This window comes from Pholcus phalangioides, unplaced genomic scaffold (assembly GCF_987345545.1).
Source record: "Pholcus phalangioides strain wild (caught in Gottingen) unplaced genomic scaffold, Ppha-v1.0 ptg000017l_1, whole genome shotgun sequence".
NCBI lineage: Eukaryota > Metazoa > Arthropoda > Arachnida > Araneae > Pholcidae > Pholcus > Pholcus phalangioides.
Window position 1 is genome coordinate 62,614,873 of NW_028301610.1, and position 28,000 is coordinate 62,642,872.

General features: G+C 35.4%; 1 protein-coding gene across 3 annotated transcripts in view; it reads right to left on the minus strand.

Annotated features, from left to right (window-relative positions):
* Positions 1-2,586: 2,586 nt before the first annotated feature.
* LOC149074611 (uncharacterized) overlaps positions 2,587-28,000 on the minus strand; it is a 73,462-nt gene continuing 48,048 nt past the window's right edge. Inside the window, exons 3-7 of one of the 3 annotated variants that reach the window (XR_016194482.1) lie at positions 26,228-26,350; positions 25,987-26,103; positions 22,968-23,189; positions 3,478-3,596; positions 2,587-2,894 (exon numbers count right to left, since the gene is read on the minus strand). Coding sequence is in view for 2 of the 3 variants with exons in the window: in XM_089246981.1 (XP_089103107.1) it covers positions 3,513-3,596; positions 22,981-23,189; positions 25,987-26,103; positions 26,228-26,350 (533 nt within the window). In the remaining variant the exon portion in view is untranslated. The remainder of the gene's footprint in view (positions 2,895-3,477; positions 3,597-22,967; positions 23,190-25,986; positions 26,104-26,227; positions 26,351-28,000) is intronic. The other 2 variants (XM_089246981.1, XM_089246982.1) reach the window with 2 other exon arrangements.

Here is a 28,000-nt window from a genome sequence, read left to right on the forward strand (position 1 = left end):
AAAATTAGATTTTTTATTTATATTCCACATTAACCAATTTTAATGTTTTAATTCTAATTTATTAAAGATAATTTTTAAAACCATTATAGTTTTAATTTCCACTTGTAGACAATATTACTTGCCCGAGTGTCATGGTGGTAAGATGCTCACTACCACCATGAAGGTTGCTGCCATGGTCCCGGGCTCAAATCCGAAAGAGGATATAGATAAGATATTTTCCCTAATGAGCTTGAGGGGACCACCAATAGACAGCGCCTTCATTTCCAACCCATCTCATTAATGGCAGTAAATTGCAATATAGCGATATGGCCAGAATTGGTGTTTGGTGAAGTAGTAAATAATATTACGTTCTAAAGACCTTGCTTTAAAATATATATATATATATACATATTGCAGTTTTATTAAAGAACATTCACAGCAGAAATTATTTTATTCTTGAAACGCTATTGAAATATGCTTTCGATAAAAAATATCAGAAAGCACATATAATCATATATGTAGGGTGACCTTATGACCCGTATTTTCATGTAAATTTTGGCCATCCTGACTTTTTCATAAAAATGTATCTGTATTTCTATGGTTCCCCCCAGGGGCAGGGGGTAATAGAGGCAATCAACCTTGTCTGTGAGCGCAACTAGTTAACTGCACACCCTCCGCAGAGGAATGTGGATGAGGTGCATGTGTGGTATAGTAGTCGTTAACAAAAACCGATCAAGAGCCTACATGCAAAAAGCAACCCATTGTTTGAACCCCTTACGCGATGATAGTTCTTCCGTCAGTATCATAAACCTCATTAAATCACCAATGTGAAACAAAATGGATGTAAAAAATACAAACAACAGTATTTCTGTTTCTGTTAATAGTCCCAGCAGGCAAAAATTCAATTTTGAAAATTCTTTTGAATTGGCAGCAAAAAAATCAAGCAAATTCTTGAGAATTAAAATATTTTTTGTACTGTATAATTTACATTTTATATTAAAATTTTTTTATTTGTACATGATTTGCATTTTGATTTATTTTTCCATCTTGAACTTGATACAAGTTGTTTTGGAATCCACATTTTATAATGCCTCAAGTTGGCTAAGGTTCTCTCTCATTTGGCTACAACTTTTTCCATCTGATTAGCCAAATTGCTACAATTGATAAAAAGTCAGGGAGAACTCTGGTCCAATGAATCTAGGCAATGATGATCCATCTGAATATAAGCAGTAGCAAGGTAAGAGAGGAATCGACAGATTGAGCACTGCCTAAAAAAACAAATCATCTTAGCAGTCAGGTTGTTGCGACCAGTCCTTCTGATTTGCAGAATGGGTAAAGCTCAAGATCTGAATATAAGCAGTAGCAAGGTAAGAGAGGAATCGACAGATTGAGCACTGCCTAAAAAAACAAATCATCTTAGCAGTCAGGTTGTCGCGACCAGTCCTTCTGATTTGCAGAATGGGTAAAGCTCAAGATCTGCTACACCAATGTTCCTCAACTGTCAGTCTGAGAAACATTTCACCAAATTCTTAAAGCTACTAGCAAAGTAAAAAGGAAGCTCATGAAATTAATTTAAAAAAAAAAAATTTAGCCGTGCCAGAAATTTAAACAAAATAGAGAAATCGAATAGAAGTTAATGCAGCACTTTATATTACAGGAACAGTGCTGAAGTCATGTAAACAATGGATGTCCAACTATGGAGAAAAATGGAACCCTGAACCTCAATTTGTTTATCAGGGTGCTATAGATGACACTATAACACAGCTCATAGCCCCTCTCTATCATTCTTAATTTTCATCAGCATATTTTGCTAAAGGCCCCTTTCTTTGGCTCACTTGGCACCTTCAGAGCAGTGATGTGTGAATGAAAGATGTTTATCAAAGATTTCTCCAAAAGATCTGAGTGTGTCAGAAGGATAAACTATGTTGCCTTGACTACATTGATGTATCAGTTCAAATTCTATTGTCTTTCCAGTTCCGATAATTTTTGTACCCCTGCTGCCACCTATCATACAGATCTAAAACAATTTTTTATAAATTTTTCCACTAAAATTTATTGATTTGTTGAATTGTTGTTTTTGTTTTAAACTAGTGAGCAGTATGAAAACAAATAATATGCAGTATGATATCACATACTGTTTATTTTTCATGCTGCATAGTAGCGTAAATTTTATGCACTAAAATATTGGTTAATTTTCCACAGCAGTGCTGACAAAAAAGCCAGTAATTGAATCTTGTAGTATATTTTCCGGACGCCGGAAAAGGGATTATTTGCACACATCATCCAAAATCTGTGATATTGCCAAAATTATAGACAGCCGCAGCTGACGTTTGGGAAGCTAATTCCACAAATATCACTGGTTAATTTCTGCCAACTGTGTAAGTCAAATAAATGCAATTGAAAAGATACTCCTAGCTTTGACCTGGAATAAATGTAAATTTTTTAAATACTTTGTAAAATTTATTTATTTCTTCGCAGAGCAGATTGGGAACCCCAGGTGTAGATTATGAAACAAAATGTTGATTGGATCATTCATTTTTCATGGTACTTAACCCAGAAAGAAGTACACACATACTTCAAATGAACCATTGTCTGACTTCTCAAACATTAATGTCTCACCGAGGAGATTTATTAACTCTGTGGTTTCAGCATGATGATACAAAAAACTGCCGTATCACATAATTTTTACAAAAAATGCATTGGGAACCAACATCATCGCACATAGACATACAAACATAATAATAAAGTGGATAGTATTTACAGAACGGTCTCACTCAGTTTTAGATTAAAGAAATGAGTGCTGAATACACCTGAGTTATATCTGAAGAAGAATGGTCAGAGCACCAAGAGGCCTATGACAACATGAATCACAGAATGTCTGTTAGGGCTGTGACTATTTGTTGAATCAGGAAACACTGAAATTAGATTCATGAAATCTTTTGATTAAATTGAAATATCACAATTAAGTAAACAAAAAAGAATGACAAAAAACCGACAAATAAAAGTATATGAATTACAAACTTATGTGTACTATAATTTTTCATTCATAACTCCATTTTTCATTTACAAACTTTTGGTTTTATGAAATAATCATTGAAGTTTGTCCGAGTCTACAAATGTGAGCATCTACCATATACAAATTTAAATATTTCACTTTTCACTTTGTGTATTACTCCCGAATTTTCAAGGAAAATTATCCCAAAATTTAAAGTTAAATAATTTAGTCAGTTTATGTCTCACAGTAATGAACTATAAACAAAAACTTTTGCTAAGTATAACAATATAAAGCATCAGACAGTATAAGTAAGATTTCATAACTTTTACAAAAACTAATTCATTTATATAAAACTGTTATATGCGCTGTATACAACGGGGAGTGAGCATTTAAAGTATTTTAAATGTATTTAGATTTCTGCTTGTTATTGATGTAACAAATGAGAAAACCAAACTATGAGGAAGATTTTAAGATACAATGAATTCAGCTAAATAAATACTAACCATAAATTTTTCTTTACAATATCAATGGTTCACAGTCACTCAGGAAAATACAGAGGTACCAACTTCTCATAGATGGTTATATCCACAGGTAAAAACAGACAGAATATAATCTTTGAGAACTGAAAATTAAATTGCTTTCTTGAGCATTTCATGTAATTCTTCACAAGGAAATCAGCATGAACAAAGAATTTTGTTATATAGCATGTCAGAAAAAAAGGGGTTATGCATTTACATATTCATGAAAAATTTTATCACACCTTGTTTTCATGTCAACATAGCAACCTATCTAGCTTACAAGTCTAGTTAGGTATGGTCTCCAAAATCTTACAGCATACTCCAGTCCAGAACAAACTAAGCCTTATAAAAGTGGAAGAATGATTTTGGAGAATGCAAAGATAAATTTAATATACACTGCTGGCCACCGAAATTGCAACACCAAGAAAGACAAGAGATATCGCAACAATATTTATTTTGTAGATAACATGTTGACCAAGCATCAAATGATTAAATTTATAGACTTCTGTGAAGTGTGGTTCCTGCCAAAATCAGTAGCCAGAGTAGCCGCCATTGTTGGAGATCACAGCTGCCACACGCCTCGGCATTGATTCAAGGAGACTTTGGATGTGTTCTTGGGGTACAGCAGACAAAACAGCTTCCACGCGTTGCCAAAGTTGATCTGGTGTGGCAGCTGGGGATGTAATCTGGGTCAATCGTTGAGCAACCATGGACCACATGTTTTCTATCGGCGAAAGATCTGGAGAGCGAGCTGGCCAGGGAAGAAATTCAATCTGGCGATTGACGAAGAACCTTTGGACAATGCGTGCCACGTGTGGTCGTGCATTATCCTGTTGAAATATGGCTGTGGGCAAGCCCTGAAGGTAAGGAAGGACAACTGGCTCCAACACCTCGGAGATGTAGCGCTGGCTTTTTAAAGTACCGACAATGCGTACTAGAGGAGTGCGAGAGTGATATCCAATACTGCCCCATACCATAATACCCGGTGCAGGACCAGTGTGGCGGTGCATAACGCAGCTGTTCAGCATCCTCTCTCCACGGTGTCTCCAGACTCGAATCCGACCATCGTGGTGTTGCAGACAGAAGCGTGACTCGTCAGTAAAGACAATTTCATTCCATTGTGCCGTCCACATCCTTCTTTCATCGCACCATTGGCGGCGGAGACATCTGTGGTTCTGTGTCAAGGGTAGACGAAGCAATGGATGTCTTGCGCACAGACCACTCTGCTGTAAACGGCGTCGAATGGTACGCGCAGACACTGAATGATGCGGTACAGACTGAATGTGCTGTGCTATGGTTCGTGATGTGGCTGAGCGATCCGTCACTGCCATACGCACAATATGCCTGTCATCACGTGAAGTGGTGCACTGAGGTGGATGCGATCGAACACGTCGGTCCGTCGTACCCTCCTGCATCCAACGATCACATATCCGCATTACCGTTGTTTGGTTTCGTCCAACACGACTACCGATTTCCCTGAAAGATAATCCACAATCTCAGTAGGCCACTATCCTTCCTCTGTCGAACTCGGATACTTGATCAAAAGATGATCGCTGTTTTCTACGAGGCATAATTGATCCTTTTTTTGAAAAAACCACGAGAAAAACACAATTGCCGTACTTCAAATCGTCGAAATCTCCAAGCCTTAAATAGCGCTTTGAAGTGGTGCCACAGGCGCGCGTGATGTGTGTCTGCGCTGAAATTCTAATCATTTGCATATCTCACCTCCGCTAATGCATGTTGTAAATTTCATATTATTTGCATGCTTCCTTCAGGGTGTTGCATTTACGGTGGCCAGCAGTGTAGGATTCTGAGCAGTTTTGGAGCAGCAAAATATAGGATTCAAAGCAGTGTGTGTTTTGGAGTAGATATTTATAAATTGGAGCAGCGAAATTAACTTACAAGAATATTTTTGTTACCCCCCACCCCTTTTCAAAATAAAACAACTGCAGTGTCTTTTGTTATCAAACATCTTTTTATCAACTTGTTTTTTGTTTTTAGTGTTTCAGGCTTTTGACACCTTGTTTGAAAGAGCGGCTGTCATAAAACCTTTTGGAAATTTTAATTGTGTGTCAAAGCATTGAAAAATAATCATTACTAATCAGTTCGCAAGTTATCAAACACATTTGCTCACCAATAAGGTGTTAAGCGAGATGACTCGCTCTGATGGATATTTTACATTTCACAATAAGATTCCCATTTCATTGTTTTTTGTATCCTGTGTATATAATATGGCAAGTGTAAGATAACAGATGAGATGGCATTGGGGATCCTCAACTGCTTTTAAAACATACCTCCATCCTAATATGTGTACATTCATTCGTCTTAACGAAAACCCCAAAACTTTTCTCCAACTCCCAACCCCATATTGTCTGTAATCACCACAAAATTTGTTAATCGTGACAGTGCCCAATTGTCCGGAGAAAATGTAAAAATTTTGTGTTTTTTTCCTCCTCTTTTTTTTCGACATAAAATAAAGGACTTTGATCCAGTTTATCAATTCTCCTGATGATGCCAACCACTAGTGTTGGGGAAACGTTGAGAACCAACTCAAACGGACGACGGTCTTCGAACCCGAAAAAACAATTTTTATCAAATGATGGCCGCGAAAACCTTATCAACTATAAAATAAAGTGTTCCAGACTCTACCACGAAGCTGGGCTGGAAGAGATCTCCGCAATGGGATAATTCCAGTGGCAAAGTTCTAGCGTTCATTCATTCATTCATTACTAATCAGTTCAACACTTTACTTTTGACTACAGTGTATGTACATGGATACTTAGTAACCATGTTAAAGAAAGCAGGGGGATGGGAAGGGATGAAGTCTATTTTGGAGCAATTTTCGGAGCAGCAAAACATAGGATTTGGAGCAGTTTTACAAGAAAGGATGTATAAATTGAAGCAACAAAATTTTTGTTACAAGTAGGGATGGAATGATGAGTGATTTGGCTGAATAACTAAATACAGAATATTTGGCTGAATACTGAATATTCGGTCGCTGAATATGAATTTCCTTAAAATTCATCACAATTATAAATAAAATTGCTATTTTTAATTGAAATGAAATTATTAATTTCAAATAATCGATATTGAATTTTAATAACACAATTTATTATTTAAATATAAAAAACTGGAAATTGAGGAATTTTCATTGACATGATATTGACAATCAAATTTAACGATGATATATTGCATTTTAATATCATTTACAGAAATAATTTTTTTTCAACGCTCGTTACATAAAATACAAATTTACATAAAAAATTTCCATAAATCACACATTTTTACATCTAATTAGGAGAAAATATCAACCAATATTTACTCTCAACTAGAAATGCATTAAATGACTTATTTTTCCCCTCTTTAGATGTTCTTTGCTCTTTTTGCCTTTTTCAGTAGCTTAATCTTGTCTAGGTAGTTCCTTCAGTTAGTGAACTTGCGTAATTCATGCTCAATTCTACCTTTTATCGCAATAGGATTCTATTTTCAATTTCATGTTTTCACTTGGCCTAGAAATTCCCCCAGATAACGTTTTTCACAGGAAAGGATATACACCACACAAAATAAAATATAATCAGTAAATTTTAAATTCATAGGAAAAATTCCAATTAAAATTTTTTAAATTAGTTTGATGTACTCAGATTTACACAGATATTAGGCCGAAGTGAATATTTGGCGAAAGGACTGAATACAGAAAGAATAGCAGCTGAAGAATTCATCCCATCTACAGTTACAAGAAAAAAAGCAATGAATTAAAGCAGAGTGTGTTTCCAATAGCGGGCAATGGAATGGTCTGGGGGGATAGAAGCTACGAGTATAACATAGGATCCTATGGGTTTGCTTGAGTTAAGGGGCTTTGAGAGAAAAAACTCTGAAGAATGGGTCAATGGAACAAAAAGTTTGGAAAACTGTGAATCAAAGCAACAATATTTGGGATTAATAAAAAAAAAGAAAAAAAATTATTTAAAAAGCCAGCCATATTTTCTTGACAATTTTTTCACACCAGTCTATTTAAGATGACACACTATTTGCTGTCTGGAACAGCAGCAGTTTAAATGGGCTAAAAATTTTCTAAAAGTTTTCAATTTTTTTATACTCAGAAAGAAATTGTTGCAAAATAGGAGAAAATTTTGGAAGAATCGACATGCTATTTGGCGATTCAGCACTCGTTATTTGGCACAGTTGATAACTTAACTGGCAGAAAATTTTCTTTTTTTCAAAACGGAAACTGACTCATATTTGCGCTTTAAAGTTGAAAGACCATTATAAACCATCTTCAGCTGCACAATCATGGATATTATCTGGGTTTCGTGTTGGAAAGCCTGATAAGGGGCCGATAGTTTAAATAATAGGCTGCGGTTATCCCAATCCAATTTTCAGGGACAAAGTTGAGCGCAAGAACTTGCCGGGAAAATTTGAAAATTGATTTAGAAAAATCTATCTTCTCTCTGCACTTCAATCAAAATGAAAATCTGGTGATCCTAGTGAAATTTTTGATTTAAATTTTTGTTATATTAGTTTTCTATAAGTTGTAAGAATTTTAATGATCTTAAAGTCAGTCATTTTGAAGGTATATATATATACGTCATTTCTTTTTGCTTTTCTCTGTTCTGGATGTGAATCTTAAATAAGAATTAAACCAAACCTATCGAATTTTCCTGCATGTAATACGCAGATGCTAGTTTGATAAAAGAAAAAGCACCGTTCGCAGCGGTATGTAACCCACATGAGAAAATTTCATTTATCAATAAAACATCTGTCTCAAGAAAGGGGGAGGGGGTTGTTTAACACGGTTTTGTTGAGAAAATGTCAATTTTTGTACTGGCATCTACCCCATCTATAAATATTTTAAAAATATATGTTTTTGTGAATAAATTTTTAACGTAATTATAACTAATCGAACTTCTTTCATAAAAAAAGCTGTAGATAAGACTCAGTGGTTTATTCACACTAAAGCTGCTTCAAAGTTAAAACTCTTCATGCAGTTTTGATCACGCTACGAAATTCATCTCAGACGATTTGTTTTTACTTCAACTTAATTTATTTTCAAATGTATAATCCATTGATTATACAAAGCACAATAGGGTAGGTTAATTCCATGGAAATAAGAAAATAAAGGTAGTTCCTCAGATATCCAAAACAAAGAGGAGGGTGGCGAATGAATGAATGAACGCCAGGGCCTCTTTTGATAAATTTTGCAACATTCCCCCCCCCCCCCCCTTATCAGTTTTACCGGCGATTACGCATAATTCTTTTAGATCCTGTATGCACAAGCGTGCAGGTTACTGTTTTCCACTTTAGAGTTTCTTTTTTAACCTCAGGAATGTTCAGCCCAAACATCAAGAATTGTGCGTTATCGTTGAAATCAGAGCCGCAGTCCCTGAGGTAAAAAAAATAAAATCTAGAGAGAAAAAACAACCCCTTCCCCAGGGTCGTAGCGTGCTTTCTCTGGGCCGACATTTCTTGGAGTCACCTTGAAATTGTTTTGCTCAGGAGGAGGGGTTATAAGGACCCTCCATTCGGCCTGCGGGCAACACCCAAGTTGTCTCAGCCTAGTTACGGGCCTGCCTCTTCCATTTCTTAGTATTAGGTCTGAAAGGGATAATTTCAAATCAAGTTCGTAAGTTTTATAAATATGAAAGAAATCATATGGAAATATCACTTTAATTTAACCCCTCAAAGCCTTTATTATCAGTTTAGCTGATACGTGATGCGTGCACTAAACATATTTTACCATAAAAATTCAATTAAAATAAGTATGAAGAAGATAGATCCTTTTATGATAAGTACCCTGCGTAAATGTGTGTTGTTTTTTTAATGTTTTTATTTCTCTTAATTAAATCAAACAAGTTGGTTTTTATGCTTGTTTACAAGTTTGGTAGCAGTAATTCTATTCTAGGAAGAAAGCTTTTCTGACTTCTTCATCCCTTTATATCCAACCTGGGGGGGGGGGGGGGTGGAGAGCACAGTCATAAGTCACATCAACGGTTGTGAATTTTTTTCTATCCAAGTTGACAAAAGTACAGACGTTGCACAATATCCTGTGCTACTTGTAATTGCTAAGCACTTGAAAGAGAATTTGAGGAAAATATTTTTATTTGTCACCTATTGAAGGGGTCGTACAGCTGTTAAACGCTTATTTGAAGCAATTGATCATTATTTAATTGAAAAAGGAATTCATTGGTCGAAATGCGTTGGGCTCAACCAAAGATGTAGGAAAATTCACAGAAGGCTGTTACTCAGTCCTTCATGCACGTGTGGGAGAAGTTGCTCCCAAAATGAAATGGACTCACTGCTATATTTAGACAGAGACCTGAATCGAAACCTTGGCCTCCAAATTTGCAAAACGTCCTTGATGAAGTGGTCAAAGTTGTCAACTTTAGCTACGTTAATCCTACTAACTACAGTTTGTTTAAATTGTAGTGTGAAGACATGGGTAGCCTTCACAATGCTTTGCTTTTGCACACCGATGTCAGGTGGTTGTCCCAGGGTCAAGTCCTGACGCAGCTGTTTTAACTTCGGTACGAGGTAGTTCTTTTTTTTTGGAAGTGTTCAAAACTTTACAATTTCTTGTCACCAGCCAAGCTAAATTTAACAGTCGGTCACTTGGAAGGATTAAAATCCTTGTTTGAAAATTACTTTTCAGAGTCAGAAATGGGTGATCGTGTATATCTAATCCTTTCAAAAAAAGAGTATTTTGAACTGGCTTTATTGGCGATTCCAGAAAAGGAGAAATTGCTAGAGCTCACATCAGATACCACTCTGAAGATTCCCTTCAATGGTGGAATGGTGAACCTAGTCAGATTTTGGGATTGCCGTGGTCAAATACAGTGAACTTTCTAAAAAAGCCATGATGTTTTTGTTGCTGTTTGTTAGCACAGAGCTTGTGTTGAATGGGCATTTTCTTCGTATACTTATATGAAAAATAAATATAGAAGCAAATTGAATGCATGCGATTTGAGTTTGTATTAATCCTCTTTTGAGTCTAATTTTTCAAAACTTCTTCTATTTCAGTTGCAAGAGAGGTATTCTCGTAACTATCGGACCACTTGACTGGATCGGACATCTGACTTATGGAGCTGAAACATGGACATTCACAAGCAAGATGATACAAAGGCTACAGACAACACAAAGGTATATGATATCATGGAAAAAATTAAACGTTTGAAATGGAAATGGGCTGGACATATTGCAAGAAGACAGGACAACAGATGGATCACAAGTATTCTAGATTGGTACCCCCTTGATGTTAAACGTCCAAGGCCTCCCCACGCAAGATGGATTGACGAGATCATGAAAGTGGCAGGAGTCAACTGGATGGCTAAAAGCATCAGACAGAGCAGAACGGAAAAATTTAGAGGAGACCTTCATCCAGCAGTGGATTGAAAATGGCTGTTGATGATGACGACATTGAGTTTCTACTGTATAAAGAACTGCCACTATGGTGGTGGAGTGGTCATAGTGATGAACTCGTATCACCAGGACCTAGGTTCAAACTCCATCTGTGCCCCAGTGGGGGTTGGCTGAAGTTGGTTTTCTGTGGTTCTCAACTTTGAAGTGTGAATGCGAGCCGATCTCTCCATTAAAACGTCTCGCAACAGAGAACAGCATGCACACAATGGTACAAATATTCAATCATTACACTTCACTCACAATTTGAAATATAGATGGCAGCACTGAAAAATCAGCTATGACTCTGCTATGAAGCTGGGCTGTAAGTGATATCGGCAACATGGTAAGTCCAGTTGCACACACAGAACCCTGACGTTTATTCATAAGGTACTGAATATTCCGGGAAGAACTTAAATTTCACTTAATTTCAATGTATTAACTTTCAAATAAAACTTTAAAACGATCATACGGTCATTTTTGACACACCCAAGTCATTTTCTGCACTGGACCTAATTAGATCAAGACCACCAGTGTTATCCGAAAAAATACTTCTGAAGATTAGTTTCACTCCTCTCCAAAATTTTAAGGGAGAATTTTATAAAAAAGATTGCTTTTCATAATAAAAAAAGAGTGACCAGAGAAATAAATAGTTCAAAAAACCTAAAAGATTTGAAGTATTTTTTCATGAGGTATTAATTGTAACCGGTCAATTTGTTGTGCTCGACTCACCACATGCCAATTTGTCTTGGTACGCATGTGTCTCAATGCCAATTCATTGCTAAGCTGATTCTTTGCAGTAAATGTTCCACACAATCTTATATGTACATTTTTCAGTTTTATGCCTGAAATAAGAAACATTGTAACATGACGGTCTATGGGTCATGTTTTTCTTACTTATCTTAATTTCGAGGGTCACCTGGTCTCATTGGGGTTTCGTGTCATTTTTGTGAGTTAACTATAAGCTTTTTATTGCATGTTTAAATATTCCGTTTGCCGGCAGATGGTCGCGGACATCTGTTGGTAAATTATTCCAGATTATCGTTGGTTGCCAAACGGTGATTATTTGTTTACAATAATATTTCTGAAACTTTATGTAAATTGTATCGAAATATACTTTGCGAGAAACAATAGTTTTCTTGTTGTGACGAAGTGTTTCCGTGATCGAAGTGGACCAAGAATATTTAATACGATTGAATACTCGACGTTTGGGTTTACCCAAAATTCAAAACGAACACGGCTATACACGTTTCAGAACTATATGAATTGTCTACAACAGCGAGTAACTCCCGCTATAAGGAGTTTTTTCAATATTTCTTTTTCTTCTTTGTTTCTGCTACTGATGAAGGAACTTCATATAGTTCTGAAACGAAACGCGTATAGCCGTGTTCATTTTGAATTTTGGGTAAACCCAAACGTTGAGTATTTAATCGTATTATCAAACCCAAAAGGTAATCCATTTCCAAGAATATTTATTTCATGATCAGTATAAATACGAATTGTATTTGTTGAACATTTCACTAGTTTCACGAGCTTAGTTCTTCGATGTTGTCGCACAGAAGTGCTTTAGTGCTTCACGTATCATCACAAGAAACGAAGTTTATTGACGGGGGTGAAAACCACTGAAAAATTTTATCTTTGAAGGATTTTAACGATGCGTTGGCTGGTTTTTGGGAAGAAAGGCAAAATGATCAAGTTTTTGTGTTCCGGTTCAGGCGTTCAAGCCTAGCCAGGTTTAGGTTCAAGCCTAAACCTGAACACAAAAACTTGATCATTTTGCCTTTCTTCCCAAAAAAACCAGCCAATGCATCGCTAAAATCCTTCGAAAATACAAATTTTCTGTGGTTTTCACCTCTGTCAATAAACTTCGTTTCTCTCAACTAAAAGATCCCATTGACACACTCAACAACTGGGGCATCTACAGCATTTCATGCCGATACGGATTATAGGCCAAACTAAACGTGCCCTAAAATACAGTTTAAATGAACATAGAAGATACGTAAGCAACCAAGACTTTAACCACTCATCCATAGCCCAACACTGATGGTCCTTTGATCATAAATTTGACGTCTCTTCTGCCAAAATCATCCAAAAATGCCCCTCACCGTCTGACTTGGATTTCTTTGAATCATTCCACATCAAGAAAAACACAAACCAGTTGGTCAACGATCTATCTAGCACACCACCCTTCTCAAAAATCTGGCAACAGTTTCTACAATAATTATTCTTCTCCATCAGCATCACTATCACGTGCTCGGTTGCGATTGGCTCAGCCATTTTTATTTTTTCCGTCCTCTTACTCCACTCTTTTGTTGCCGGTTCATTTTGAATTTGACTCTTGTCTACAACAGCGAGTAACTCCCACTATAAGGAGTTTTTCAATAATTTCTTTCTTCTTTGTTTCTGCTACTGATGAAGGAACTTCATATAGTTCTGAAACGCATATAGCCGTGTTCGTTTTGGAATTTTGGGTATATATATCCAACGTCGATTATTCAATTGTATTATCAAACCCAAAAGGTAATTCATATCTAACATTAGCAAAGTCTTCTTAACTAAATTTTGTAATCATGTTTTTTTGTGATTGAATAAATGTCTTGATTTGAAATATGACGTTGAGTCGTTTCTTTTTGCTGTCAAAAAACTTGAAAGTTGAAAGTAAAATCTGGGAGTGCATTATATAGGTTGCAACATGAAGGAAAGTGTTCACACTTTAGTGAAAATTAATTCTTTTGTCTTTCAAAAATTCATTCAAGATTAGAATTAATATTAAAGTTTCAAATGACTGAAATATTTTACTAGTCAATGACTTAGCATATCAAGTACATTTGGAAATTCAATTATTTCAAAATTTTTAAATGTTAAAAAATTGATTTTTGCAACAAAATATAAATACTGTGTGAAAAATCTTGTTATTTATGATATTCATTCATATTCATTATGTAGTTCATTCATATATATTTTATTGTTAACATTAAATTGAGTTAACATTTCATTAATTAAATTGAACTAAAGACTCATAAAGTACTGGTTATTCTCTGCTAGATGCAATCTATTTGACAGAATTGTTTAAAAGAAACTTTCAATCTGTCAGATACGTCTATGCCCAATTTGGGCGAATGCATTATAGTGGAAATTCATTTATCCGATGTTTAGAAAGCTGTGTCAATATGTTCTTCAAATCTAAAAAATGCATAACTGAAATCTAGTTTTAAATTAAAATGACATTACCTTTGCTTTAATCTTGAGGATTCCTTTAATATTTTTTAAAAACAAAAAACATGAAAAATTATCTTTTTTTTTTTTTCAGAGATTTTTGCAAGCAATATTATTTTCATTAGACTTTCATATAACTATCTCAAAAATGACTTCAATTGGGATATTCAATTCTTTCACAAGGTCAACTTTTTTCATAGATTCAGAATTTTTGTCCAGATAGGTTCCAAAAAGAAAGCTTTTTACTTTCCAACATTAGAAATAGCTGATTCGACATGGCCAACTAGCAAGATACCACAACCAAGGGACTGGAAATGGAAGACCAAATCGATATTGTGTACATGTTTTTCATTCAGAATCGTTTCAATAGATTTTCCAATGCTTCCAGAATAATGCTGGGAAACAAAACACAAACATATGGAGGGGGAACTTTGAGTATAGTAACTTCTCCAAAAATTTTGGTTTAACATACAAACATACAAATACAATGCCACAACAGGCAAATTGCCCAACGAGGTGGCTGACTTAAGAACATCATGGATCCCCGAGCCATTTTTTGGAGGCCCTACCTACTACTGCTACACCATACATGCACCCCGCCCATACACACCCCCGTGGAACCCCCAACGAATCGGTACATGCGGGAATGTGCGTGTACGTGTAGTGAAATCTGACGTGAAGTTTTTTGTTTCTCTGTAATGCTTGTTATGTGTAGTACTGCCATCTGGCACCAGTTTTTCTAACTATGAGTGAAGTGTTATGATTGAATGATTTATCGTTGTAGGACTGTTGCTCTCTGTGGCAAGTCTTTTTAACGGGGAGATCGGCTCGCATTTGCGCCTTGAAGTTGGGAACCACAGAAAACCAACTTCAGCCGACCACCACTGTGGGGTTCGAACCCGGATCCTCGCATCGCGAGTCCGTCACTATAACCACTCGACCACCACAGCGGCACACACATTTCATAACTCTATATAATTAAGGCTCACACATTTTCATAACTCTCAAAAAGAGAGAATAAACAAATCATTTTAGTGCCCACTTTATAGTAGCCATCATTCCGCTGAACATGCTTTTGTATTTTAACTGTTGACAATTACAATAAAAGTTATGGCTTTTGAAGTGAAAATATTCATAAAAGATCATTTCAGAGACCATCGCTATTTATGCTAACTACATGAAAAAAATCATGTGATTTGACTGACAGAAATGTCAGTTGAATTTTACCAAAATTTGGGGTTCAAGTCGAAGCAAAAATGTAGTGTAATTGAAATTATGCAAAGTGAGAATATAATATTTTAACATTATAATGTATAGGAATGATTTGCAAAAGAAGCCAGATGTCATATACAGTAAAACTTCGATTAACTGTCACCATCCAGACCAAGGCTGTGACAGATAACCGAATAGGGATAACAGAAATTGCTTAATACATATGTACAGTAACAAGATTTCACTGCAAACTTTGGACAAAAATGAAAATAAAATCCTTTAAAAGTGAATACATACATATTGTATTTAATTTTACACAAAACAATCAATATAAACCTCAATATAAGGTCAGCCCAGGCAGTGGCAATATTGAAAATAGCATCCTTTTTGTTGTATCTCTTCCAAAATTCTTTGACAGTCATGGCATCAGATAAAAGCAAGCCATCAATAAAGAATTTCCTGTAATGTCGCTTTATATTTTCAATTATGCACTGGTTTATAGGCTGGATAAGTGGAGTTGTCTTCACTGGGAGAAAGAGGGTGTGTGTCTGGGCATTGTCTATTAATAGCAGTGCTTCCTGCAGCAACTACTTTTCGGCATGAAAACGTTGTGGAACCATTCTGAAAAAATTGTTTGGTCCATCCAAGCACTTTTTTGGGAATAATAGTTTACAAGCAATGTGTTCATATTTAAATTTTTAAAAGCACATGGTTTTTGGATTTACCAATTACACAAGCAGGGGTAATCTGATTTCTGGTGGCATTTGCCAGACCATAGAAATGATCAGATCTTTTTGGACCTTAAAACCTGGGGCTGTTTTTCCGTATTTTTTTTAGACGATGACAGATAACCAAAACCGATGGTTAAATGAGTGATGGTTAGTCGAAGTTTTACTGTAAATGTGAAAGCCATACAAACAAGAGTCATATAACGGGGTCTGTATTAGAATAAATAGCCCTCTATTCAAATAATATAGGCACTATATTCAAATAACCAAAGGCAAAGAAATCTCCTAAAACTTACTGCAAATGAAAATTTGTCAATTTTAAATTTGTGAAGTTTTAATCAAGTAATTCGTTAATATCTTGGAAAAATTTAAAAAAAAACTACTTTTGCAACTGTTTTTACTTTCTTCATACACTACTTACTTTCCTTTATTTAAAAAAAATTGAGCTAGATATGAGGAGAAAGAACATTTCCAACAAATTAGAAAAAATAATTAGATTCATTTTACAGCAAAAACAAAAACCCTATTCATAAAATCACAATGAACATATGTCACAATTAAAATTTGTCGCTACAAATTGACATCACAACAAAAATGACACAATGACAAGTTTGTACTGTGACGAAATGATGCAACAAAATGTTTGTACTGCAACAAGTTTGTAGCATGACGAATTGACCATGATGAATTTTTGTGTAAGAAATTGACCTAAACCCGGTATTAGTATGTAAATAATTATAATACATATATCATTTTTATTGTACCATGGTCATTTTCTGCACACAAGGTTTAATTACACCGGGACCTACAACTTATTACTGATTCCGAAAGACAGCCATATTATTGTTCTATACTCATTGAGAGATTGGTGTATTGACCCCTCGGTAAGAGACTCCCTGTGGTAGTAATCTTTTTCTGTGGTCATGTCGCTGTTTCTGTTGTACCCTCGCATCAGGAAAGTTTCTGACAAGGATGAACAGGGTATCAAACTTGTGACACTTCCAAACATTCTTTGATATACTTTAGGCAAGTATCTTAATGACCTGAGCTACAGAGCCAGATAATACATATATAGTTGAACCCTGTTATACTGCTGCCCGTAGTAGTGCCAACTCCGCTTACCGCCACAAATTTTCAATGAACAAATCTTCCATATAGGAATTATGCCAAAAATCCATTTTACTAATTTCATAAGTGTACTAATTTCTGAATATGAAGCTGCAGATCTGTATAACATGGATGAAAGTGGCCTCTTTTATCATTTGCAACCAGACAGAACCATATCCAAAGGTTCAGTAAAAAAGACTGAAAACGTTAAAGATCATGCATCACTAGTTTTCTGTGAAAACTTTGATGGATCAAACAAATTTTACATTTTTAATTGGGCTGCTTTATTTTTGAAATATATGACATCCATATTTGTTATGGGCATCTTTTTCTCAGCCACCTCACTGGGCATTTTGCCTGTTGTGGTGTTGTATTTGTATTTATAAATGAACTCTGACTGAAATTGGAAAATCAGCAAACCTTTAAAAACTTCAATTCTTTTAAAAACCTTTAAAGACTTTAAAAACTTCAATCCATCTGTATAATGTTGATTATGAAAATATCAAGAAATCATGGATGACTTTGCTTTTGTTTCAAAAATGGGTAGAAAAATTTGATGTCGAACTGAAGAGTCAGAAACGATGCATACTTCTCTTATTGGATCAAGCGTCCTGCCATAAATTGACCCCAATGAGCAATAGACTAGTGGAATTTTTGCCACCTGGTTGTACCAGAGTGTTACAACTTTTGGATGAAAGAATTATTAAATGTTTCAAAGCATATTATCATAAGCATCACATTTTCCATGCTTGAAAAAGATGACTTTTCAGCTCTTTCATTAAGGGATGCTATTTACATGAAAAATCTTGGGATAAAGTATCCAAAGAGACTATTACCAATTGTTGGAGATACACTGGTGTAATAAAAGAAAAACTGACTGGAGCTCCAAAACTGAGAAAAATTGAAGAGTTGCAAGAAGACATAAATAAATGAGCTAATTTGCAGCAACTGAATACATTGCTCTTGACAATGAAATTTCAATATTTCAAGAATTCACTGATGAAGATATCATTGAAATGGCTGATCCTAATTCCATCTGGGAATCATCTGAGAGTGAAAGAGATCACGTCACAAGAAGTGAAAAACTGAATTCATAGATTTTGCGAAGATAGCCTTATCCAAAACGTTTTTTTCCAGGTATCATGAATATAATTTTCTATCATTTGAAAAATATCTTGAGAAGGTTATAATGGAAAATAAGAGAACTCACACAAGCATTACAAAATATTTCTGAAGAAAAACTAATTGAGGAAACAGTTATTTTCCGGATATTATGCTGAGGTGAGCTCGGAAAGAAAAGTCATCACGTCTCCGCCGGGACTCGAACCCAGGCCTCTTGCATACCGGGCAAGCATGCTACCATCTACACCACTGGAGACACATGAATCTGCCTTCCTAATTTCACGCACTGTGTCGTGAGGCGCTGAAGTAGAGGCATTAGTAGCCTCTCTTAACTTCAGGAAATGGCCCCCAGGTGGGACGGTTTAGAGAGATATAGATGGCTTCTTTCTCAGCCAGAGATATCAAGGAAACAGTTATTTTCTGGATATTATGCTGAGGTGAGCTCGGAAAGAAAAGTCATCACGTCTCCGCCGGGACTCGAACCCAGGCCTCTTGCATACCGGGCAAGCATGCTGCCATCTACACCACTGGAGAGGAGACACATGAATCTGCCTTCCTAATTTCACGCACTGTGTCATGAGGTGCTGAGGCAAGAGGCCTGGGTTCGAGTCCCGGCGGAGACGTGATGACTTTTCTTTCCGAGCTCACCTCAGCATAATATCCGGAAAATAACTGTTTCCTTGATATCTCTGGCTGAGAAAGAAGCCATCTATATTTCTCTAAAAACTAATTGAATAAAAACAATGTGGCTCTTTATTTTATGTGAGGCAAGTGCATGTTTCTGTAAAGTTTCATATTAAGAAATACTGAAGTAATTTATACAATTTTTATAATGTCATGAATTTTCTCACCTTAAAATTGAATGTGTATATATAAAAAAATTAATTATTTTGTGGAGAGTAATACTACGTGGAGTAATACTAAAAACACACTCAGAGCAGTTCGCAATGAATGCGTGAATTTATATAATGGAACTTTCTCTAAAACATTATTTTGATCATGATTCGATATAATGCCGAACTCGTTATATCGCCAAAATTCTTTGGGACAAATGGTGGCGTTAAATCAGAGTTCGACTGTATATAGATGGGTATTGGTGAAAAATGGAATTCACAGTTTATTAATCAATTCTGAGCTGTAGTATTAAACTTTTTTTTTCCTACGCGTCTTTAACTTTGTATGATTCAGTTCTATAAAAACATATTGAAAAATATTTTTTTTTTTATATGAAAAACAGATGTAAATTGGTGCTGTTAGCATATTTTTAATTGAAGCAGTACATCAACACAGCTATTTAATTTTCTTTTGGAGTTTAATTAGGTAAAATAGTTAATTAAGGGTAAAAAATACAGTTTGCCTTGATTTTAATTTTATTTATAAATAGACAAAATGTTGCTTAGCAAAGTTGAATAGTTTTACCTTGAATTTTATATCCAATCTCTTCAATTTGGGGTGATTTTATAAATCTCTGGACATGTAAAATATCATCAGCTCTCATAAAATGACACCAAAAATGAATCAACTCTTTGTAGATAAAAATATACTATACTTGCATATCCATATTTTGTACTGAAATGCAGAGATGCTGCTGTACTCTAATTTACCTGGGTCCCAAGTTATTCAAAAATCTGGGGGTCTTTTTGAGTGAAAGTAGACCCCTCTCAAAAAAATTTATCTTGGAAAAAAATTATGCCCCTTTCCGCCATAATTCACTGGTATCTCTATGAGTTTTCTTCCATCACCCCCCAGGTCTGTGATCACCTGCTTATACTTCTTCGTTGAGACTGAGCGGTTGCCCATGGTGTGGGTAAGAGAAGGTATCTGTTGAATCAAGTAAAATTCTAAAAACATGTTCTATCCAAAGGTCATTTACTTTCATTGCCTACTAGTAGGAAAAGCTTGCAAAAAAGCTCATTAGCACTGAGAATTTAACGTATGGAATTCGGCACATGTAATAAATCTGAAACATAAACATACAGTTGATCCCGCTTATAATGTTTCTCCCATTTAGAACATTTTTCCACTTAGTACAACTTATTTTCATGTTCCTAACAATAAGTAATTCTTATTAAGATTTCCCATTTAAAGTGTTTTACTGTTAACAATGTTTTTTGTAAAACGTTATAAGCAGGACCCACTTTAATTAACAGTTGCAGGCACACATTTATATATTTGCTAATAAATCAATCTATAAATTCCCTTTAGATTGATTTTACATTTTGTTAAAAAAATCTTAGCAATTTCAGTATCTTTTGATCAAATTTAAAGCAAATTAGATTCTCTCTCCTCTCTCAGGCACTTATCTTCTGATTCAGTATTCATACTTTGGTTTTCCTGGTAAAAAGATTTTATTTTCCCTTCCTGATAGTCCACCCACTCTGATCTGTCGTCATTTAACTGCTACATATTTTCACACCTGAATATGGGAGCTATGTCAGATTTGTGTTGGAGCAATTCAACAGTATGCTTATGTGTGTGTGCCCAGCATTTGGAGTGTTTTGTGTTCAGTAGGTGGTGTCATCTATCTAGCGCTGCAACCAGATACTTTCTCAAACAGTGCAAGCACACATTTTGGCACACCCATGTAATGTTGAAGCAGTTATAAAGGGTGAATTTGGTGGCCCCTTATAGTGTAGCAAATTTTCTGTAAAAAATTAGATCCTTGTGCCTCTCCAAAAGCTGATACCGTGTACACACCCATGATTTTTGCGATGTGAAACTGTAACTACCACATAGCAGCTAGATGACGGCAAAACTGTGGATATTCCAGGTAGAGTTTTAACAGATTCAGTTTTTTTTCCACAATCTTGGGAAAGTTTTACAATTTGAACAGGCGTTCCAATCCTTTACGATAAAAAAAAACGCATTCGTAATATTGTAGGAACAAGGTGAATTTATGCTGTACAGATGATGTCTTTGAATGACAGCAGATAGTTGCGAAAGTACCGTAATTTCCAGTATCTAACCAGAAGGGAGAAAATCAGCAGGGGAATAAAAACTCCAAAATTTGACAATTTAACGGCCCCTCATTCAGGGAAGCAACCAGATATCTCTCATATTATTCTTCAACAACCCACGTGTATATCAATACATTACAGTGTACAAAGTAGTAAAACCACTTTTTCAAGGTTGCGCGATCTTGATACATGGTAAAAAAAGTTAGGGAGGTTTTTCTCTCTACTTTTTTCTTCTTAGAGCTAGGAAAGGACACGTGAACAAAATTTTTATGCGTAGTTTTCCGAAATTCTGGGTATTCGACGAGTTATAGCGCGTCAATGGCATCTCTGCTGAAATGACACTTAAACATGTTTTCATAAATACTAAAGAAATTTAAAAAAGAAATTGGCATAAAAGTCATCAGATTTGTTGACCAGGTATTTCGCCGTGTATATTTAAATATACACAGGACCATAGAGGGTTAAGAGGTTTTAGTGCACCAACCCCTCTGTTGAGTATTTTCTGTGGTAGCAATGTATTTTGTGGTCATGTTATGCCATGAAAAAGAGGAATTAAAAAATAAGAGCTAAGACCTGAATGTTTTCATTGCACATGTTTGTTCAGTGCAAAGCTCTTATCATGACGCTGAATGGTCTGACATTATTTTTTCATACAAATAGAAATACAACGCCACAACAGGCAAACTGCCCAACGAGGTGGCCGACCTAAGAACATCATGGATCCCCGAGCCATTTTTTGGAGGCCCTACCTACTGCTGCTATACCACACATGCACCCCCCCCCCCCTCCGCGGAACCCCCAACGAATCGGCACATGCGGGAATGTGCGTGTACATGTAGTGAAACCTGACGTGAAGTTTTTTGTTTCTCTGTAATGCTTGTTATGTGTAGTGCTGCCATCTGCCACCAGTTTTTTAAACTATGAGTGAAGTGTTATGATTGAATGATTTATCGTTGTAGGACTGTTGCTCTCTGTGGTGAGACTTTTTAACGGGGGAGATCGGCTCGCATTTGCGCCTTGAAGTTGGGAACCACAGAAAACCAACTTCAGCCAACCACCAACCCGGATCCTCGCATCGCGAGTCCGTCACTATAACCACTCGACCACCACAGCGGCCAATAAAGTGTAACTGTCTGGAGGTGGGTAGGTTTGAACCCATGTACCCTGAACTCTTCCCATTTCTCTAACTCTGTATCTTACCAACTCACCACTACAGCATTGAACTTACTCCAATTATTTTTTAAAAACTTAAATGTATTAAGTTTTTAAATTTTGGGACCTCAAACAATTAAACAAATCTCCACAGAAATCTACAGAAAATAGCATTTTGGCTAATGAATACTATTCCTGAATGAATTATTTTCATTAGCCAAGGTATAACTGTATAATAGAACAAGGAACTAATGTGGATATTAAGGTGGTTGTTGATACATTAGAGATGCTGCTTCTTATGGGGGTGGGAAATGAAAATGTGCATCGGATAATGAACTAACCCTCTCCCCACCCCCCATTTGCCTTTCTTCTTTAGAGGGCAACTGGTCTCTTTATTAAATTATATGAGTCTGCGTGAAAATATGTTTTCCAATAAAATTTCCTCTGTAACTTGAACATTTAGAAACCACTGACTTGAAGTTATTTATTATATATGTTCTGAGCGTGAATTTATTGAAACTGGGACATTACTTGAGAACTAAAAGTCATAGTCTACAAATAGGATAAGAAAACTGATATGACAAAAACTTGCTAAATAAAGTTACATCTTCATGGTGTTCTTCAAGAAACTTCCTGACTGTTTCCAAAGCCACACATGCAGCATTTTCATTCGGGTAACCATACACTCCAGTGGAGATACAAGGAAAAGCAACTGATTTGCATTCATTCTCCACGGCTATCTTTAAACTGTTCTCATAACAACTCCTCAAAAGACCTGGTTTTTCACCAATAGGCCCAACTGTGTGAATGACATCTGAAAAATGAAATGGATGTTTCAGATACATAATACTGATATATTATGAATGTGAAAGGCACAGTATAAAAAGGTCAAGTCCGAAAATGGGACACTTTTGTTGAGATCAAGACATGGTCACATAACATTTATTGAAACAGAATGTCAATGGCAAGCACACACAGCTTGAGCAACACGAATCAGGGACATCGGAAGTAAAAAATGATTGGTGTTGCTCAAAGTGTGCATTCTTTGCAAAATAATAAATTTCTTCAGATCCAATATAATAATTTGCTAAAGACCATAGGTTCTGCTTTCAAGTACAGGGTATCTACCAAATACCAAAAGCAAAATTCTGTGACCTTTTCTCATTCGCAGGGCTCCAACTCAAAAAATTAAAAAAAGTAGGATTGAGGAGAGGGTACCCTCCTTAGACAACATAATCATGGCATAATTTTTAAAAAAAACCCAAAATTTTTTTTGAAAAATTTTAAAATTAATTTTTTTTTTCATAGCACACCATTTCAGTATCCTGTAAGATTGATTCAAGCCAAAGCAAAATGATAGAAATGTCTTAGTTACAAAAAAATATTTTTTGGCCAAAATAGAGTCTTAGCATCCACAGATAATTATTTTCTGCTCTCTTCACAATATATATATTACATTCTTTTATTGGGAGTTTTCCACAGTTCAGTCTGTCAACTCTCTTTGACGATACAAACGACAAATTATGAAAATACGTAAATTTTTTAAGAATGACGCTCTTTCGATACCAATTCCAAAAGCAAAATGTGTAAATTACAAGGTCTGATATAAACAAGTCAAGGTGGACCAGATGATTTTACAGCCTTGTCCATCCCTTTTAAAAAGGGTTTGTTTAAATTTTAGTGGTCAATCCCAGTGTAATAATTTTTGACAAATGAAGCACTTTCATTTCTAGCTCTTTATTTGAACATTGTAAACATTGTTTGTGCCTCTGCATGCTCTAAAAATACAGAAGAAAATTGAATGCTATTAGGTATCATCAGTCACTAAACCTAGAATAGATCTACGTACGTAACTGCTTTGTTATGCAAACTGTTGTTTCACCTATACACAAAATGTGCACCATAATTTTGAACGATGAATATTGGTTACAGTCCAAGAACATGAAGTAATAAATACAAAATTATTTTTTTCAACCAGCAAAGGTTTATTGACTACTCTACTTGTAGAACCCTCAAATTAAGCAAATGAAAAATTACTAAACCACCAAATGGTCCACATACACCCCACCCCCAAATAACCTTAAAAAGAATAAAATTTCTGCTTTGGCAGGATCATTAACTGCAATCTACTACATTTGTATTATTTGGCATTATGTCCATGGTTCCCTCCTCAATTAAAATCAATTATACAAATTTTGTTGATAGGATTTTGTTGAAAAAGTAAGAAAAGTAGGACAAAGTGGGACGTTTTATAAAAAAGTAGGATGAATGGGAACCCTGCATTCAACAAAATGAGCCATACTGAACTGTTTTCTTACTTCAGTGGTTCCCAAACTGTAGCGACCACCTAAGAGGGTTTGGTTAATAAAATAGAGGGTCTTACTGAAAGAGGGAACGCAAGTAAATTAACAAAAAAAAGATGAATTTTGTTTCAAATTTTTAAGAACCTTTAAATTTAAAGTTGATTTAAATACAACGTCCCATAGAAACTGGACCCTAAGGGCTCAAGCCACATAAGCCTTCCCCCCGCAAAAGCATAAATGGCTACAGGTTCTTTCCTTAACAAGGTGGGAGAGGGCTAATGTCCACCTTTTGCTCTTCTGCCTACGTCAATAATTTTTTTTAATTGGGGGGGGGGGGGAGGCGGCAGCGATCGTCTTCATTGTCTCTCCCCGTATCTTCACCCAGTGCCGACTTGAGTCATGGGCCCACCCGGGCATGGACTGGGGCCTCAAGATAAAAGGAGCCTCACAAAAATGATACTTTGTTAAAATTTTTAAGAATTTGCCAGGTAAAGCCTCAGAAATATCACTCAGCCACAGGGCCCATGATGCTCATAAGATGGCTCTGTCCCCACCCACAGCTTAAATCAATTCAATTTGGCGAAATCACCTAAGCCTGGTTATCATGAATATTCAATGCAATCCATTCTTGCATACGCCTTTGTGAGTCATATATATATATGGACATCTGACAAATCTAGACCCAAAGGTACAAACATAGTCCAGCCGATTTTCCAATTTGGAGGGAAGCACAGTAGGGGGCTGATCCAGTCCGGGGACTCTAAATGAGAGATAATTCTCATTTTTGTTTTTTCACACTATAAATTCACTATACGGGTCCCATGAAAAATTTGGCCTAAGCCTGCCAAAGATCTTAGCTTTGGGGGCCCCTATTGCAAGATGTGGGGCCACTAGAGCAGTGTTTCTCAACCTCTGGAATCCAGCGGCACAGTTGATTTCTTTTTCTTGATTGGAAGGCCTGGACATACACAAGATTAATGGGAAATAAATGGGTAAAAATGAAGCAATAAACCACTCACGGCCCAGTTTGGCACATGCCATTGCCCGGAGGTTGAGGAACACTGCACTAGATAAACCAAGGGTCGTTTCGAAGGACAGATTTCACATATTCCTTTTTCTATATTCACATTTTTCAAAAACCAATAGTAGACATTTCCATGTTATCATTAAATGTGACAGACTTAAAATCAGTAATTGAATATATTTACATATATTGTTAATCTGTTATAGAATTATACAAATTTCATAAAATTATGCAATGCAACTTTAAACTAATTTATACACGCAGGAAGTAAATTAGCAGCATACATTTTGCAGGTAATCTATAACCTCCAGTTATGACAGCATTCCCAGTCGCACAACGACCTATTGAAATGCATTCAGCTAAAAGAGATGGACCAGCTGCTTTGTGTATAGCACCATCAACTATAAAATATTTTAGATGAAATAGATATCATTAAAAGTTTCAACACTTTTCAACTACAAGAGACTAGACCTACAACAAGACTTTCAAACACTCACTTCAAGAAAAAAAAAATCAAACACTTACCTCCTCCTCCACCACGCAGTGAATTGTTCGCAGCATTAACGATAGCATCCACCTCTAAAGATGTAATATCGCCACAAAACACAGACACCTTGTCATTTATAATGGATGACTTTTCATATTTTGCTGAAATTCAAACATGAAATGATTCATTTATCTGCTGCTTCAATTATTAAATTTAAGGGTACAACAAAAGATAGTTTTAATGCATAAAATGTACATGGCCTACATAATTGCACAGGATACACTTGTGACCTCAACCACTTCCCACATGACGGGAAGATATCTCGTCCCTATAGAAATAATTAAGAGCTCGTCTCTCTACTTTCTCATCATTGAGACATTTTAGTTGTAACTTTACAAACAAAACACAATTACACAATTTTTTTCCCCTTCAGCATGATTTTTTCTCTCTAGCTTTAGCGACATGCAAATGAATTTTCTGAAATGAAGAATGCAAGGGGTGGATGACCATAACAAATATGGAATATTGTGCCAATCATCAAGCTACAGTTAAATTACACCATCACTACTCTCAAGCCAAACTCGCACCAAGAAAAAAACCATAATTAATATGAAAAATGGGACGCAGTCATCCTATATCAGGGTTGGTAAAAAAACAGAGTTTTTTTGGTTTAATAGTATTAACATTTAAAACAATAAAATTTCCAAAAAATCATTCAAACTTTTTTTTTTAATAACATACAAACATATATATATACAAGCATATACAGAAACACATTAAACATACACTTTTGACCTCAAGGGACATGCCTGTCCTTCCAGTAGGTCTACAGGGTTTCTCTGTAGATTATTTTTCTTAGCAACAGCCTATTATGTTTTAGGTCGGTTTATAATTGTTCAATATACAGTTTTTTTTTTGTATTTATGTTACAAAGAAATTTTACATACAGATAGATTGTATCATGTGGCTGTATTATTGTTGTAATATAGATTCTAGACTGGTATTCATAGAAAACGTGAATATATTGTTATTAGATCTTATGTAATTATTTGTATGATTGATTGTATGGTATAGATTCATTATTTTTGGAGCGGTGTATCTATAACTCTTTTGAAATAACGTTTTATTTGTTTTTAACACTTTATATATGTTATTTAATCTAGATGACGTTCTATTTTGTTTCATTTCTAACCAATTATTGTTTAAGAATGAAAATTTTATTAGTCTATAAACATAGTTTTGTCTTATAGTTAGCTTATGGCATTCTGTTTTGTTGGTGTTTATTGTGGTGCTTGTTATTTGGGATCTTATCTTGTTATATATATTATCTAGTTTTTGTATATCTATTTGATATGCACCTCCCCAAGCAGTGATTCCATATGTTACTGTTGAATATATCCAAGCATAAAATAAATCTTTTAGAAAGTTATTGTCTATTGTGTCTCTTAGTCTATAAAGAATTGCTGCATATATTCTTAATTTTTTTATTATTTTTTAACACTGTGATTTCCATTTTAAATCATCTTGTATTATTATTCCTAGGTAGTTGTATTCATGTACTCTTTCAATTTCTTGACAGTTACATTGTAATATATGTTGACACGGACAATGATCATGAATTTTTATACTTAAATTTGCCAAACTATTTATGTTTCTTGTTTTTAAGCATATGTATTTAGTTTTCTGTATGTTTAGTTTTAGTTTATTTTTCTTGAGCCAGTTACTGATTTTAAATAGGTCCTCTTCAACTTTTTTTTATTAAATTTGTAATTTCAGTGTCTTCAATATACAGTACTGTATCGTCTGCGAAT